The sequence below is a fragment of the Helobdella robusta genome (genome assembly GCF_000326865.2).
Source record: "Helobdella robusta unplaced genomic scaffold HELROscaffold_87, whole genome shotgun sequence".
Lineage (NCBI taxonomy): Eukaryota > Metazoa > Annelida > Clitellata > Rhynchobdellida > Glossiphoniidae > Helobdella > Helobdella robusta.
In genome coordinates this window covers 426,310-445,367 of record NW_008705498.1, presented here as the reverse complement: position 1 = coordinate 445,367, position 19,058 = coordinate 426,310, and the positions used below count along the sequence as shown (strand labels likewise).

General features: G+C 30.6%; 3 protein-coding genes across 3 annotated transcripts; 1 reads left to right on the top strand and 2 right to left on the bottom strand.

The window, feature by feature from the left end:
- Window positions 1-552: 552 nt before the first annotated feature.
- HELRODRAFT_116477 (hypothetical protein) lies at window positions 553-6,851 on the bottom strand (the record flags this gene model as incomplete). Its single annotated transcript, XM_009032765.1, has 10 exons — window positions 6,744-6,851; window positions 6,221-6,250; window positions 5,250-5,509; window positions 5,000-5,147; window positions 4,604-4,745; window positions 3,552-3,636; window positions 2,540-2,674; window positions 1,543-1,692; window positions 940-1,062; window positions 553-684 (listed from the first exon to the last, which is right to left on the bottom strand). Exons 3-10 carry the CDS (start codon window positions 5,490-5,492, stop codon window positions 553-555), a joined length of 1,158 nt encoding a protein of 385 aa, XP_009031013.1. The 5' UTR covers window positions 5,493-5,509; window positions 6,221-6,250; window positions 6,744-6,851.
- Window positions 6,852-10,377: 3,526 nt separating this feature from the next.
- HELRODRAFT_90686 (hypothetical protein) lies at window positions 10,378-11,992 on the bottom strand (the record flags this gene model as incomplete). Its single annotated transcript, XM_009032727.1, has 7 exons — window positions 10,378-10,555; window positions 10,716-10,814; window positions 11,108-11,177; window positions 11,223-11,283; window positions 11,433-11,507; window positions 11,647-11,735; window positions 11,938-11,992. Coding segments are annotated over 7 exons (627 nt in total), but the record flags the coding sequence as incomplete, so codon positions are not given.
- A 1,097-nt stretch (window positions 11,993-13,089) lies between these two features.
- Window positions 13,090-14,694, top strand: HELRODRAFT_182519 (hypothetical protein; the record flags this gene model as incomplete). Its single annotated transcript, XM_009032764.1, has 3 exons — window positions 13,090-13,247; window positions 13,331-14,606; window positions 14,659-14,694. The coding sequence occupies 3 exons, from the start codon at window positions 13,090-13,092 to the stop codon at window positions 14,692-14,694; spliced, it is 1,470 nt and encodes a 489-aa protein (XP_009031012.1).
- Between the last annotated feature and the right edge of the window lie 4,364 nt (window positions 14,695-19,058).

Below are 19,058 nucleotides of genomic sequence, written 5' to 3'. Positions count from 1 at the left end.
GTCCATCATAAAATAATGCAAAACAAGGTTCAGCGAGCAATAACAAAATCTGAAGCAATTCATTCCAGCTTGAAATTAATGACGCACAAGTAGACACGTGCACACGTGCAAACGCCACACAAAAATATTGAAGCACTCAAAAGAACTACAACATCACGGTAGGAATATTTTTGAACACAAGCTAACTCGTTTGACAGTTAACGGTGTTTAAAACAGTGGAAGGATATTTGCCCAATGCACCTACAGCACTCACACACACGTCTTGTGGGACTAAATTGAAAACAACACATTAATACCAGCATCCACACATCAAAAAACTATATCCACATACAGAAACAAGCTGGCTAAACAAGGGAACATAGTGAAGCCAACTTGCAACTGACAACATGCTCTGAAATGAAATTACGGAGAACATTTTTTGAAAAAATAGGTTCAGAGTCAACAAAATGATAACAAATGAATAGATAAGAAAAACAATTCTAAAAAATGATCACCAAACAAACGGTGTCAAAAAGAAGACAATAAAAATTTAGCACGAGATGGCAGAGCATGCTATGACTTTTTGCTAGGTTGGACATCGTTGCTGTTGTGGTGCGTGATGGAGAAGCAGTAAATGTTGAGGTAGTCACAAATGTCCGAGCAGACTTGATGGACATAGACCAGCAAATTCATCCATGCATAAATCTGTAAGAGAGGATGTTATTTTCAGGTGTTATAAGTAAGAAACATCATTTTTATATGCAGTCTCACCACTGGAACAGTAACAAATAATTTGAGTCAACGTTTCCACCATCTCCACCATCTACCTCACATACAAATCCACACCTCCACCATCTACACCACTACAAAAACCACATATCCACATCTTCAGCTTTCAACTTACGTCACTTACAATTTAAATCACGTTCAACGCTTCACAACGTAAATCTGAAAACTCACAAAAGCAATCCAGAGCATGAGATCCTCGCTGGCCACCTGGCACATTTGCACGAGGAAGAGCAGACATGGACTGATGAATATGGAATCCACCAAGCACATCTCTGATTTCGTCATGTGACTCACCTTTAATTGTCAAAACAAGATGTACGCGTTTTAAAGTTTTAATGATTGCTTGGTGTAGTTATCGCTCATATTTTTTTGCAAACTATTTGGTTTAAAAAAAATTCCATATTTTAGCTTACTTTGATGAAACTTATTTGAAGAATATTGTAATATAATTTCAGAAAGCATTATCATTTTGATCTGCAAACATTTAAATGGTGTAAAAAAAACAATGTTTAGACAGGAGTGGAGTACTAAGAAGACATTACTCAGTGTTTACATTTGTTTTGTTGCTCGAAGACTGTCCCTCTAGTGTACTAGCCACATTCAATAGATCTTCGTCAGTTCAAAACATTTTTTATTACTATTACCATTACCGTTATTATTATTCCCATCATCATCAAATAATATTATTCACCACATTGATTTATTTGTCTACTCGTCTAAACTTAATCACTAGCTCAAGTTAACCTAACATAATCAGCCCAAGTTAAGACTAACCAGAACTCTGCAGCACAACTTGGTGATGACAACTCCAAACATGAAGTGGTAGAGGACGAGGTTGTTCTGCATGACACGTGACTTCGAAAAGATGCAACAGACCACCCCGAATGTGATGAGGATCAACAAAGGAATGGCAGGGTACACGTTCTTCGTGATCTACAAAATAAAACGATCTAGAAATACATCCAACAAATATGCAAACATACATTCGTGAAATTCTAAGATAATAATCTAACATGACAAATTAAAACTTGAATGGAGGCAGGCGGGAGAAGTATTGCAAAATGTCATTACGATGATGATGCAATATAATTATTCAATTTAAAAACTTAAATTCAAGACATTAATTGCAAGCAAGAAGAACATAACTTTTACCACTTTGATAACACAAGCGTAAAAATCTATAAATAATAATCCTTATCTTCTACAAGTACCTTCAACAATTTCAACTTCTTATCATCTTCACCAACGTTTCTACATATTAAATGTTTGTTTATCATTTCAAAACCGAAAGGATAAACTTTAGACAGCAACAAAACTGCAAGAAGGACCAGAACACAACCTCACAGCATCAACTGGAACACACATGAAACTCAGCAGACCCGTCACTCACTAAATCCTTACTGTCTCCATAGTCGTTATTTATTTTACATTTCATATTATTCAATTCCTAGCTATTTTAATTTTAGGCACAAAATGTTCAAAGCTTATGTAATAACATCAATTAAAAGTAAAACCAAACCATTCCAACAATCATTTATTTGATGAGTTAAAAATTGCCTCATTTGTTTCTTTACCTATCTAGTTTAGGAGCAAATTATTTTTACTCATTGCAAAAATGAAAAAGAAAGCAAATAAGCAGCCTACCAGTTACATCCCATAGAACATTATATATAAAACTAACTTGATGGCAATGTCCTGATGATGCTGCCGCTGCTGATGACGGTGCTGATGAAGTTTTTGATGCACGGGTTGAGGCGTTGCCATCCTGAACTATCCCTCCGTGGTCAGAGGCCTTCCTTTTTATTTCTTGAACAATGACAGTCATGAACTTGACGAAAACTGAGAGGCCAAACAAAATGCCCACAATCCAGAGAATCAACTTGGGAGTCAGACCCTCGACAATGACCTGCATTCAACATTCCACTCTTACTAAATTTGTCGACAAAATAAATCAATTCACGCATTTGTTAAATGTCTTTATGAAAGGTAGTGGCGACTAATATTCCAAAAGATAACAAAATAAATTTATTTTAATTTATTACAATTGGACTTATAAGTTACACTAATATTTAAAAATTAATAAACGATTTATTTCTCCTTAAATTTACGTTTTGCCGTTTTTCTAATTGAAATGGAACTGGCGAACACTTTTTGAGAAAACTTGAGCATTAAATTTAAAATAACTAATTTATTAATCGCTTAATCACACTCAAAAGCAGTTCATGAAACTTTTTGAAGAAATTTAATTTTACTTGAGACAAGGCAAAGCAAGGACACTTGAACACTACAGAATGCGATTGGAAAGCACAAAAGTAGTGACGATTTTCAGATACTGACAATGAAAATGCCAAAACGCCATCTTTTATAAATAAGAATCATGATAAAACAATTGCAGCAAAAAGTTTCGGTTTTGCAACCTTGAAGAATGAGGCAGAGTGGTCGAGAGATTTAATTGAACAAAAAAATGAAACCGTCAACGTCAAAAAGACATTCAAATGGGATACATAAAAACGTGTGCACGAAACTGCAACTATATTTTGAACGATGATTGAAAAGTCAACAACAAGTTTTATTATATAGTGATAATCGGTTACATCTTTCATTATATAGTGATAATTGGTTACATCTTTCATTATATAGTGATAATTGGTTACATCTTTTATTATATAGTGATAATTGGTTACACCTTTTAAATGTTACCAAATATGTTGAGTGCAAATTTCAAAAAAATATATCAGCAATATTAATTCCTGCCACAGAGTGGTAAATGAAATCGCACTCACGTTAGCATTCCAATATGAATGTCCGAAGAATGTGTTGACCAGGTAGAGTGCAATGATGGCAACTTGTCCTTCCGTCACATCCAATCTGTCGTGACGATCGTGGACATCGAGGCACAGATGAGATGAGGATTTAGTTAGATTATGAATTTTTAGATTCTTGACAGATGATTAAAATTATGGCTTACAGTTTTGTATGCATGAATACAACAATGAGTTCTTATCGATAAGAGAGTTTTTGGAATCTTTGCAACTATTGGCATTCTGAATTTCATTTGATCAACTCTTCATAACATACAAATGTAGAAACAGAAATTTATATATGCCAACATATAATAAATTTGTATAGATTTATTTTATATTTATAAATTTAAATTTAGTTAATTTATATGTAAAATATATAAACAAATAAAATTTTTTTGCAATAAGTTTATTAAAATATGCAATTACTAACAATTGCAAACATGTTTCTACTGCATTTGTTAATTTTTTATTGTTCAGCATTGACAAATTAATGAATGAAAAATATCTTTTCACGTGTTAAAAACTTTAAAATAATGTCGATGGCTTAACTTAACTAATAAGGATCATTTTTGCGATGATCAAAGTTTTAATTAGGATTTATTTATCTTGTTGTATAGGGCAAAGTGGTAGCAATATTTATGCTCACTATGTAGCAGCATATTTTGATTGGATCCATGTAGTAACTGACGCAGTTTAATTAAAAAATGGGAACTACTACATTGTGCCAAGTGTCATCTGTAAAATACAGTTTGAAACTTTTCCTTAAATTACAAATTTTCTTAAATTTCCTGTCTCAAAATAAAGTTAGCAATTATTATTTTTTTGAAAATTTAAATTAGTTCAGGTGTTTTTTTTACAATTTTTCAGTTATACCTCAAAAGCATTATGAAACAGTTGAATAAGATGACAATTTATAGCACAATAATAGAAACAAAACGTGAAAAACTGAATTAACAAGCAAAAATCAATGATGACGAATATTGTAAGAAAAATAGGACAAAGATGGCAGGCAGGAAAGCAATCAATCTAACAGTGAGAACTGCATGACTCCAGTGACCAGGGTCTTCCATTGAGCCATGTAGAAGAGGGAGGTTGTTATGAAGAAGACCAGTGAAAAGATGACTGGATGGCTGCCGATCTGCGAAGATATGGCCACACCGAGTATGATCACAACTGGCGGATCGTCAATAACTATTATTAATATCTACGCAATCAACTGTGTTCAAAAAATTGTACAAGGAAAACTTTCTGAAAAACAAAAGCATGACCATCAAAATGAAAATAGGATAATTAAAGCACCAAAACATATCTCAGAAATTTGTTTGAATAATGTAGATAAATAAACACTGGCAACCTTCAAATTTATATAAATATAAAAAGAATCATGAAAAAAAATAAATGCAAATAACAGTTTGATTTCAACTAACCGATTGACAGAGCATCACAGCCATGATCGAAGAGCTCACCGAGAGGAGTGCTGCTGTTCGTCCTCCTCGCCTGTTTGCCGTCAATGGCATCCAGGGATTGATAGATGAAAAGAAGGAATGCGCACAACAAATAACAATATGGGGGAGCCTGTCGTCAATCAGTGAGGAAAGTTCATAAACATGGTAGATAATTTTTCATCTAAAAAGGAAAGTACTAACATATCCCTGATCGAAATAGGAAAATACTAACATATCCATGGCCATCGGGACAGTAGAGCATGAGGAAGACAGTGGAAAGTATGTTTCCAGTCAATCCAGCCAGAGTCAGCGCATTTGGAGCCCATGTCAATGGAATCTGTTCAACCAACCACCTCCAAAATATTTGCATGTATGGGTCCAACAAGGTATTTCCAGTGGAAAAATATTTGTGATCTTTCAATTTGGACAGTTGTTGAATAGACAGAATTCGATTTTTTGTTGGCATTGTTGACATGATTGAAAAATCTTCAATGAAAAAAATTTCAAAGTTTAAAACATGAATTAAAAATATTAAAAACTGGAAATAAATTTCAATTTTAACTTTAAGAAATTGTAAGATAATCTTAAATTAATCTAACTTAGTACTCTTCATTGAAAATTAAGCTAATTAGGAAAATAAAATGCAGATCAAAAGATGAATAAAATTATCAATTACTTAACCAATTAATTAATTAATTAACTGTTTACTCACTCAGTTATTATACTACCTCTCTATAGAATTGAAAACTGACAATGATATTTTCAACATTAAAAAATTATTTGACTATTATAATAATATAAAATAAAGTATTATAATTTAATATATAATCTAAAAAAACAACCATAACATGACATGACATGACATTTTCTAGTTTTGTCAGCAACTAGGATATTTATTTACTAATTTAATTTTTTAATCATCATTTATTAATTGATTCATTGATTCACTGATTTATTAATGATTAATGAATCCATCAATAAATTATTGATTAAATGAATCAACTCAATTTTAATTAAAAAAAAGTCAAAAACTGTAAGAAAAAAAAATTAATTAAAAAATAAAAAAGTAATAAAAAACTACAAAAACTGTAACTTTAACTGCAATTTTTTAAATTAAATTAAAAAATAAATGAAGTTGTTTGTAATTAATTAATTAATTATTAATATTAAAAATTAATGATTATTATTAATGTAACCTTTAATTTAATCAGGAGGATAAATAAAACAAGGGCTCTGTCAAGAACAAATTGAGAATAAAAATTAAGAAATGACTTGAATGAAACTAATATTATAGTAAACTGAAACACAAGCCAACGGAAATAATTATGATATCAGATATAATTAATTAATTAAATTAAATTAATAATTACAACCACTATGGATGGAGACAATAATAAAAAACAATTGACTGAATGGATAATGACTATTTAATTTAACTTTTTAAAATGTTATTTTATTATTATGTGCTTTGTATATATATATATATATATAATTTAACTTTTTAAAATGTTATTTTATTATTATGTGCTTTGTATATATATATATATATATATATATATATATATATATATATATATATATATATTGCTATACAGTTATAGTTATCAGTTATGTAATGTATTGTTATTGTTGCCTTGTGCGTGTGTGGCTGTTTTTTATTCCATGGTTAACGTTGAGTTAAAAATACAGGTCATATAGATATCAAATATTATACACGAATACCTACCTAGCTTAAGAAAAGGAACTTAAAAGCACATTAAATGACAAAATAAAATTTAATGATGGACATAATAACTCAAGTGGCAAGCGAATCTCCTCGCTCGTTTCTACCCAGCAGACCATTCAAAGCGAAAAAACAACAAAATCTAAAAGTGAACTTACACCCTGGCTTCGTATTGAACTTTGGATTGATCACAATTTATAAAATATCGCACTTAGAATGCCAATAAAGGCTCTCGAACGCACCTGTGCACGTTTTTAGTGCGCTTTAGAGTTTGGTCTCATTCTTTAGTTTCCACGAACACTCGCCAAATTTTACAATTTTTATGATTTTATAGTTTATTAATAAATATTTATTCGTTTTTTTTAAATTTTATTAATTTTAATGATTTTTTAATTGATTTATTTGTCAATCAATCAATTACCTTATAAAACGCTATTTCCGCAGGGTCTTGAGATCTGCTCAGAACTTAGTTAGTGATGGAGAAGTAGTAGAAGTAGAAGAAGATTTAAGACATTTGAATAATATTTATAAATATTTAACATCTTTTTTCTGGTGTACGTATAACTGAGTTGATTTGAGATCGTCGTGCTAGACAGGCATCCTCATGGCATTCTTCGGGGGAAAAATTACATTTGTATCATATCAACGTAAAAACAGGAGATCATTAATAATAATATTTTCCCTTTCTAATGTATTTTGTAAAAGACGAATTATCTCTCGTCATATAATCCTGCAAATGTATAAAAATAATTTACCTTACAGTAAACAACGGTTATTTGTGACGTGGCTCGATATGAAGAATCATGTGATGTTAATTTAACTTATTATAGCTAAGCAGTCAATGAACAATGTAACTACGTGCGATGGTAGGCAACGTTAAAAAAACGCTCTGCTTGTCTGGTAACCACATTCATTTCCTTGATACACGGTACATTTATACTTGCATATATATCCATAAATATATCTATATTTATATATGTATATTTACAAGTTTTTTTACATTTTATATAAATCCCCTTTAAGAGGGTGGGCCGATCCCGGTTGTACTGCAATACCGGGCCAACCCGCGGAGAAGTCTGAGCAAGCTCGAGACAGTCTCCTGCTTCCAAACAGTAGTTTAATATCGATGCCCCCCGATGGAGGGCGTATCAGATATTAAGCTGATAAGAACAGATACTACACTTTGATCTTAGCCAAAAGGCCGAGAAGCGATAACACAAACGCCTTGATAATTCATTATGAAGAACTAACGGAATTTAATCTGAGGTGGAAAATTTTTATCTAAAAAAAAAATTTTTTTTTTATAATATGTTTCATTGTTAAATAATTAAAAACAGAATAAAAATTTTGTATAAAAAATTATTTATAATTTTAAAACTTTTGGACTTATTACAAATTATTTTAATATGAAGCTGGTTCTAGCGAATGAAAATAAAAAAACGTTTTGTTTATATTTTTCAAATTTTTCAATTAACCGCAAACAAAAAATATAGATGAAAAATTGTATTTCTCTAATGGAAAACAAGTTACCTCGAGTTTGAAGATTTTGTCACCAAATAAGTTTCATTTAAATCTATAAACGTCAGCTGATGTTTTTAAACTGCCAGACAAGAATTCAAGTTTGAACGGCTTGCAATCACCATTTCTTGAGCAAGATGTAAGTTTTTTGTCAAAATGGTTTTTATGTAAAAAGTTTTCGCCTAAAAAATTTGTGTCAACAACATTTTTTACCAAAAAATACTTTTTACTATTCTCCTAAAAAAATTGATGACCAAGGATTATTAAACACACGCGATATCAACATAACTGTCTTCAAAACTTTATTCACCAGTTTCATGTTACTCGGATAAGTTTTCAACGACGAAATTACAACTGTTTGAAGCCTACATCACCAATTTGCAATACTTGAATGAGCAAATGTGTCAACAAAAATTGTTTCAACAAATACATCCTCGCCATTACCAATGTGAGCAACAAAAGATTTGAGGACGAACAACGTGTAGAAGACTCCAGTCTGTTTATTAGCGACAGCAACGATCCAAGCAATGTACATAAAAATTTTCAGTATAGAGTTACACCCGTTTGAAAAAGGAATAAAATCTATAATTCAAAAAATAATTTATTTAATGAATTAATTCCAAATTTGATTCAAGTTTTTTCGGATCTATAATATTTTTAATTAACTCCTGAGAAAAACTTCAATGGTAGGGGGCTACCTACTTTCTCAAACGTTCGAAACTGCACCTCAAACAGGTCTTCGCAGTTAGGAAGCATAAAACAAAAGTTAACTATGGAGATCCCTGGCTCATTAACTACAGGTCTCCTTATGACGATCGTCAAAGGCCATAGGAGGACAGGATTGCTCCAACGATTGTCGTCCTTACGATGTGTCCGATTGATCAGTGCTTCTATGCTATATCTGAACTTACATTTGTTTTATGAGTTTGAAAATCAATACTGTCTCATTGCTGACTTAACTATGCGATGTATGAAAATTTAAGAACGACATTTCACAAAAATAAGTAAGTGACATGAAAAATTCACCAGTTTAATTGACGTGATTGGTTAAATATTAGAAAATTATTACGCGCTCTTTCTCTGTGACAGAACTCTAATTAAAGATGAAGATTTTAAAATGTAGATACTGCATATACATATATATAAATACTTTATATGACGGAATTATATATATATATATATGAATTATATCAGTAAATTTGCTTATGAATTACAAGAAGATAGAACAAGAAATTCGGAATTTTAGTACATACAACTCTTATACCACAACACTCATGACACATGCATCTAATAATTGTACTGCTACTACAACTGTTGCCACTACTACTGCTAATACTGCTGCTGCCAATCAGCTATTACAAGTCGTTATCCATTTTTGTTTTATTTTTTCCGACAAAATGTCCTAGCATTTATGACAGATCATACAAATAAGCTTTTTCATTCTAGTTTAACTGTACAATTTAGACCTAGAACAGAAAACGTGTCTCTATAAAACTCACTTATCTTTAATATTATTAGTCGTCTGCCCGTTACGCATTAACAGAACGATTATTTCCATAAAAAGGCAATTTTTCGTTATTATTTATAAATTAAAATCAAATATCTTTAATATTTCTCAACTATAAAACTTTTAAGTTGAGGCACAAAGGCAGGTGGATTAGAGTACATATCATTATTATTATTATTATATGCGGACCAGGTTGAGTGGATATCTTATTATTATTTTATGCAGACCAGGTATTTTGATGTGTCGAGATTTAGTTAATTTTATAAACCTAATAATTCGATTAAAAACTGAAATAAATCGCTATTGCATCACACTAAAAAAGGACTAAAAATAAACTTTTTTATAAAAAAATATCAAAAGATCAGTCATTAAAAGTTTGTTTATTTTTGTAAAATGTCACTTTTTTCTGATCATTTCTTGAACTTCATTACCATAATTTCTCTCTGAACACCTAATGGTAAAAATATTTAAAGAATTAATAAGTTAAAGAGTTGTGTTAGAGACTAAAGGCTTAAGATAAAAAGTTTATAATAAATAATATCGTCATGATAAATATTTTTTATTACAATTTCAAAACAAACATTTAAACTTTAGCTTCATATAATAATAATTTCAAAAAAATAATAAACATCTGTGAATAAAAGTGATGCTGTGCCACAAAATAAACTTTGCACCTTCATTGAAAACTGGAAACGTCTTGAACTTAAGGACATCCATGCTTCCAACAAAACGTTCAAACTCTCTCACTCCACCTCCAACTCCAAAATAGTAGGTCTTCGCAGCTAGTAGACTGCAAGGCAAGTTTTAGAACTCATGATAAAATCAAATTCAATATCAATTGAGATTTTTTCAAAATTTAATCAAATTTTATTAATAATTTAACGGCATAAATTGGGTAAAAGAGAATTGCTATAATGAAAATTGCTAAAAAATTTGAAAAGATCTCTAACCACATTCCTTCAGGTTTTAAGAAATCTTTCAAAATTCGGTGCAAACTTTCGTAGTATTTTTTACAGTAGATTGTCTCTGACGACACGATCACGTCGTACCTTAAAATGAGTGTTTACCATCATTACACAACATCATTCATGTTATTATTATTGTTGATAACTGAAATTCACCTTACTTTGTAACAAACACCTTCTAATATAAATCAATACATCACAATACCATAATTTAAGATTAAATTCAATTAATTCAAATTTGTATATAATAAATTCATTTAAGATATACTTATTGAATCAATTCATTATAAAATAAAATAACTAAATTGATAAAACTACGAATTGATAAATGTTGATAAATTTTGATTATTTTAAAATTTGAAAAAATAAATAATTACTGAGTGGTAACTTTCTCAGCCATCCTGCTCCAACTACCTGCAAAACACCTAACACCATGGGCTGCGTTTGCTTCATCGTTACTTTTCTTCTTGTTCAATACATCGGATTTCAAACAGCTCTTTGGCAAATTGATGGCAATGTTTGGAATTGTCAACCTTTTCAAGACTTCTTCATTCTATAAAAAACATTTGAAATAAAATGCAAGCAAACATTTAAGATAATTTATGTTGATAAAAAATGTATACGAGACAAATTTTTTGTTTTTTGATATAGGTTACATTTTACAGCAAAAATTGAGCATATATATCTGGCAAAAAAGCTTACATAATCCTGGAAATGAACGTCTGTAGCACCATTCAGCAGAGCATAAACTCCAAGAAAGCCAGCACCACAACCAAGCTTTTAATTTAAATTATAATAACTTTGAAAAAATTTTTTGAGACAATGTAAAAAGAAGTGGTTACAAAATGATAACAGAATGCTTACAAAATGATAACACAATTGACTAAATGATAACTAAATGTTGTTTGTTGCTCACATCCAACACTGATTTGCCTGTGAATGAAATTTCATTTTTGATGAAATACTGCAACAGATCAATCGTGCATTCCCACACTTTGAAGCCTCCTATAATTTTAATTAATTAATTAATTAAGCTTCCTTTAATTATGATTGATTGATTAAATAATTAAGCCTTCTATAATTATAATTGATTAACTAATTAAACCTCCCAGAGTTATAGTTAATTAGTTAAATTATAATTGAATAGTAAATTGATTTATTAATTAACTTAAAATCTGAAATCATTAAAAAATGAAACGTAGAGTACCTTCATATTTATTTGGCAAAAGATCTGACTTGTAGTTAATAGCTTGGACAATATTTTCAGACAAATTATTATCATCATTAAGTGTTAAAGATTTTTCTAAACTGTTAGGATCAAGACATTTGATTGCATAGTTGTCGGTTATTTGGTACTCCGTTGTTTCAACTCTATCCTTTATAGTTTACAATGGCCATTTTAAATTTCATTGAAGTATTAAAATTAAATATGTGAGTTTCAAACAGACATAAACAATTAATCCAACTTTAAATAACAGGCCAATGATTTTTTAATTTAATCTTTAAGAACATGTTATCAAAAAAAATTAATGATTAATTGATAAAATAAATAACAAATGTTATACCAACAAATCAAAATCACACATAATTTCTTTAAAAGGTAGCAAGTCCGAATCATTTGGGGAGGATGAATATTCCTTATTTCCATTATCATCTGAAAATGAAATTTCTGATTGCAGCATAATAATTAATAATTAACAAGGTTAAGAACCGGATTGAATACTAAGTTTTTGAAAACTCTTAGATGCTTGCAATTTATTGTTTGATTTGACATTAGATTGATTGACGTGTTTCAGTATTTGTATTTTTTAATAACTACTATTACTATTCTGTTTTGATAGCGACAAAAAATTAATTTAAATTTATTGCAAGCATTAAGTTTCATGCACGGCCAACGCAAATAATTATTCATGATGCTATAGATAGCCAGAGTCAATCTAATCAGAGATTTTAGCCCGGAATCAAAATCAAATATTTTTGAAGGGCCTAAGTCGGATTTTTTCATCCAACCCCAAAAAATGTTATTAATTTTTTAAAATTACTCTTTTTAAATTTTTTTAAGGTGGTGCATTTTTTAGAAAATAAGTGCTTTTAGCAATGAGCTTTTAGCAATGAGCAATGACTTTAATGGTTTAATACAGAAAATAAATACTAAATAATGTCAATAAATCACATAATTTTTCCAGTTAGTTTCAATTATTTAATATATAAAAATATAATTTATTACATAGTACATACTTTCTTTGGTTTACGTTTCTGATAATATCACTCTTGAAATTCAAAAAATCATTTATTCTAAATTATTTATTTCTTAACTAGTGTTTTTAAATAAAAATTTATTTAAACATTTAATAATTAAATGGGTACTAAAAAGAAGCCGAAAGACACCTCTTTGGAGATGAGGACAACTGAAAGCGACCTCGGTTTAAAGTTGTGTGAAGATTGCCTTAGCTGCAATAGAGAAATACTGGCCCAAATTCTTAAGGAGAATTTGCTTTGTGAAAGTTCCGTTCCAAGGTACTAAGTGCAGAAATTAAAACCTCAACTCAGTCTATGATATCAAGGATGAATTTTCTTGAAGAGGCTGTAAAAGCTCAAAGTGAAGAATGGAAATTGTTAGCAAAAAATATTGAAGACTCTTCTCAGGCTTCTATAAAACAGCTTGAGTACTATGAAAAGTTAACTAAAGCTACTGTTGTGCAAAATGAACAAACGTTGATGAAATATTCTGATGTTGTGAGGGGTGGGGTTAATTTGCTCTCATCTGATGTGAAAATGATGAAGGAGTTAATTCAGGCCACATCAACTAAGATGGATGTTATTAATGAAAGAGAAAAGAGGAAAAATAATATCATTCTGTACAACATGTTTAAAAAGGAAAATATTAAAGAGTCAGTTAACAAGCTACTAAAAGAGATCTCAGGCACGGACTTGGGGACAGAGGTAGTTGAAATTTCAAGATTGGGGAGAAAGTCTGATGAAGAAAAATCAAGACCCGTTCTAGTTCAGTTTTCTAATTATACTGTTAAAAATCTCATCCTAAACAACTGCACCAAGCTGAAAAAATCCTTGAATTTTAATAAAGTCATCATCAACCATGACCTTTCAAGGGAAGATAAAATAAGTAACAGTAAGATTTTGGAAGAGAGAAAAAAAGAAATTGGTGAAAAAGATGATGTATCAAGGTGGCAGACTGAAGGGCGTGCCAGGAGATTTTTATGTTATTGCTTTCAAGAAGCAAAATTTACTAAAGTAAAAAATTCAAGTTGCAATAATAGTAATAATTTAAGTGTCATTATGACTAATGTTGACTCAATAACAAACAAATTTTTTGATCTAAAAATTTTTCTACAAAGTTTGGATGTTGCACCTGATCTAATTGCTTTGAGTGAAGTTAATCCTAAAAATTTCAATCAATGTAGAGTTTTATCAGAGTTCTGTCTGGATGATTACTCAATCATTTCTTCTGGTTTTGCTGAACAACACAGAAGAGGTTTAATGTTGTTTTGTAAGAGATCATTACTATTAACTGAAATAAATTTAAATTCATCATTCAAAGAATACATAATAGTTAAACTATGTGTTTCTAATAGAGTTTTAAATATTCTCTTTGTTTATAGAAGTCCAAACTCTAATGTTGGAAATAATGATCTTTTGCTGAAGTTGATAAATGATGTGCTGGCATTACCTGGTGAAACCCTATTGTTTGGGGACTTTAATTTTCCTGACATTAACTGGGACACGTCCAGTTTTGAAGGTAATGATGAGAGGGTTGAAAACAGATTTTTGGATCTTCTTAAAGATAAATTTTTAATACAACACATCAATCATCTAACGAGATTTAGAGATGGTCAGACATCAAATATCCTGGATCTGGTGATTTCATCCCAGGAATTTATAAATAACATCATACATTACCCACCTCTAGGTAACAGTGATCACTCAATTTTGGAATTCAAGGTGACTGGTTTTTGTTGTTCAGCCATGGAATGTGATAAAAAGTATTGTTTTGATATGGGTGATTATATAAATTTTAGAAATGTACTGGGGGTCTCCTTGCAGGTTCCTTCTTCTTGGTGTGGTGGTGCAGAGGATAATTGGAAATTTTTCAGGGACCAATTAGTCACTTGTTCTCAAAAGTTTGTTCCGATGAAAAGAAGAATATATTGCAATTTTAAAATAAATGAAAAACTAAAATCTCTTATTAAACAAAAGCATTTGATTTGGAGATCAATTTACAGATACGGTGAAGACAAAATGGACAAATATCGTTCAATCAGAAATGAGATAAAGAGACTCGCCAGTGTCTTGAAAAATCAATATCAGGAATCTATTGCAAGAAATTTCAACAGAAATCCCAAATTGTTTTGGAATCACGTAAAAAAAAATCACTAGGCGTCATGAGGCTATTGGTACTCTGTCAATTGATGGGAGGGTCGTTACCTGTGATGATGAAAAAGTTGAAGCGTTTGCAAGTTTTTCTCTTCCGTTTATGAATTGGATTCAAATTTTGAGAGCCAATTTTGTGCTATAATTGGAAATTCCTATCCGACTATGGACGATTTATCTATTGATGAAAATATGATTCTTTCTAAATTGAAACAACTAGTGACAAGCAAATCAGCGGGGCCGGATGAAATTCATCCCAGAATTTTATGGGAAATGAAAGATTTTGTTTCTAAAGGTTTGAGCAGAATTTTTCAACGTTCATTGGATGAAAGTGTGGTATTTGATGATTGGAGAATTAGTCACGTTGTTCCCTTGCACAAAAAAGGACGCAAAGATTTAGTTCAGAATTATCGTCCAATTGCACTTACATCAATTTGCTGTAAGATTCTGGAGTCATTAATAAAAGATCACATTATGGATTATTTTCTGAAAAATAATTTGTTTTCAAGTAATCAATTTGGCTTCATCCCAGGTCGTTCAACGGTTTTGAATCTTTTGAAATTTTTGGACGTGGTGACTGAAGGAGTAGATCATGGTTACGAGGTTTGTGTGGCATACTTGGACCTCGAGAAGGCGTTCGATAAAGTATCCCATAGTCGTTTGTTGTTCAAGCTTGAACAGTATGGTGTGAATCATAAGATAGCAAAGTGGATTGATAAATATTTTCAGGGCAGGATGTTTCAAGTCAAGTTAAACAACACTTTATCGAAACCAAGACCTGTCTTGAGTGGAGTCCCTCAGGGTGGTGTTCTAAGTCTTCTGCTATTTCTCATCTATATTAATGATGTTTCTTCTATTTGTGATAGTATGTTCCTTTTCGCTGATGACGCAAAATTATTTAAAGTAATAAAGTGTGAGGAAGATAAAATAAATTTTTTGAAAGATTTTGTGAACATGATGAATTGGTTTAAAACTTGGAGGTTGAAGTTGAATTCAAACAAATGTCAGCTCCTAAGAATAGGATCGAATAAACCAAGCCCGCCATTTACTATACTAGATGATGATGGTTTGACGTTTCAGTTACCTGAGGTTGAGGAAGTATCTGATCTGGGGGTTATTATTGACAACAAGTTGAAGTTTAAAAATCATGTGCTAAAGGTAGTTCATAAAGCAAATAGTATGCTTGGAATTATTGCCAGAAATTTCAAACACCTTTCCAAGGCAGCATTTGTAACCTTGTTTAAGTCATTGGTTCGTTCGCACCTAGAGTACGGCATACAAGCATGGCATCCTTATAGAATTGGTTTGATAGATGAAATTGAAAAGGTTCAGAGAAGAGCTACGAGAACAGTGAATTCTTGCAAGGAACTTCCATATGAAAATAGATTAAAGAAACTTAATTTGCCCTCTCTTGCCTACAGGCATCGTAGAGCTGATCTCATATTGCTGTATAGAATAATCCATGGGGAAATTATGGAGGATATCAGTCCAAGGGTAATGTTCTCTTGTTATGATCGAACTCGAGGTCACAATCTGAAGTTAACTACAGGTGCTTGCCACAAAGACAGTAGGAAGTATTTCTTTTCTAACAGATCAGTTGATGATTGGAACAAATTGCCCTCAGCTGCTGTAAATTCATCCTATCTATGTGGTTTTAAATCGGCAATAGACAATTTTTTTGGAGATGTCATGTTTGATTGGAGGGCTAATTTCTGATAATTTCTGATAATCTCAATAATATTGTGTCTTTTGTTTATTTTCCTATATTTTTAAATTTAAATTTTCGTTGACTCAATTTTTTATATTCTCTGTTAAAAATCCCTTTGTTTCGGTTCGTCTTCAATTTTGGTTTTTTATTATATTTGTGATTGTATTAACTAGACAGATTTTGTTGTTGATTCAATTTCCTGTTTGATTGCCACTGTAATGACTTTGTTAAACATCTAATGAAGTTAACTCATTTAATTTTATAATGACAATTTGATTTTTATCTTAATCAGTTTTTAATTTTTAAGGGTTTATTTTTGTTACTTTTGATTTTTTGATTTTTATTTGGTTGGCAATGGGCTATGCCCGAGCTATTTCTAATAATAATAATAATAAATTTACTAAGAAAAACACTTACATTGACTGATTTAAATTTAAAGTGTTTTTTAAAATATTTTCTTTTCATTAATGATGAAATGGTGAAAATATGATCCAAAAGTTGAAATTTTTTTTCAGTATGTTCTAAAACATCTCACTAATTAAAACATGAAAATACAGTAGTAAATTTACTTAGAAAAACAATTACAATTATATTGACTCACTTTAAGCGTTTTTTAAAGTATTTTCTATTTACTAGTGATAATAATAAGGTGGGTGAATTTTATAGGTGAATAAGGCGGAGTGGATTTTTTTTAAGCCTTAAAACTTTTTTCACTTTTTTGACACTGGCTAGTATAGATAGAGGTGTAAAAGTTTATTTAATGTTTAAAAGTTAAAATAATAACCTAACTTTAACCCTAAAAGTTTTTTCTATCTTTTAAACATAAAATTAACTTTTTTACAGCTAAGCATCATGGTCATGCATAATTAACTGCGTTGGGCATGAAACTTAATGTTTGCCACAATATTTACTTAACTAGTATTTATTAATTTATTAACGACGAACGAACAACGAGTAGAAACCTTTTTTGAACTTCTTGCGTGAAATAATTTCCTCACCATCATCTTCATCTTTTTTTTTCTCGCACTTCACCTCTCTGTCATCTCCTTCATCTTCTTCGAACCTGAACTGGAACATGGTGGGTGATGGCACGAGGCTCAGATGCACGCATCAGCACGGCAGCCAGCAGAGCTGTATTGTATGGAAAACTACGAGTGCATTAAGTACAAGCAAAGCAACAAACGTGGAAATCACGGTATGTGATCGTAATGCTGTGGTTAGGGTTATCTTTAAGTTATTTTCAAGTAGAAATTTTTCTTATACACAGCCTGCATGTATAGAAGTATCTCCTTATCTACTTAGTTGCGGCAAAACTATGGATATAATGGATATGGCATGAAAATTAATTTATTACAAAAATTGTTTTTTGTTCTATGGATTAAGCATCGTCGTTGTCTTCTTCAGCGTCATTGATTAATCGTCTGATCTGAAATTATCGCTTAATATATATCCATGGGCTAAACATTTTGTGCCACAGTCTGTCTGTACGTACAATACAGTATCTACGCCACACAAAATTACGTTCTACGTTTTTTTTTTCAATCTCTTACTGAAACTATTTTTGATACTACCTTATTTTCTGATGTTGATGATTTTGTCTATGCTTTTAATATCTACATTACTTTTATTCTTGATAAGCTTATTCCTCTTAAATCTTTTACTTATAGGCTCTATTCTCGTAAGGCTCCTTGGTTTGATTATGCTTGTGTAGTAGCCAAGAAAAGTGTTAGAAGACTGGAGAAATCCTATAGGTTAAATCCATCTAACTCTCTTTGTTCTATCTATAAATCTGAATTGATTAATTATAAATATCTACTATTCTCTAAACACTCTACTTTTCTTAGAAATTTTATAACATCTGCTTCAACATCTAAAAATAGGTGGTCTGTTCTATCTAAACTTTACATAAAAAATCCTCTCATTCATCTTTTTCTGCTCAATAGTTTCATGACTTTTTTGTAAATAAAATTACTTCTTTATGAACATCTAGTTCTAATTTTTCTTCTCATAACTTTACTAAACTTACTACTGAATCTTTTTCTGTATTTACTCCTATAAATCTTTTAGAATTAACTAAAATTATTAATTTTATGTCGTCTACAACCTGTTTTCTAGATCTACTTCCTTCTAATTTACTTAAAGAATTTTTATCAATATTTTATCCAATCATTCTCAAATTAGTTAATTTATCTCTTTCCACCTCTAAATTTCCTACTTCTTATAAGAATTCT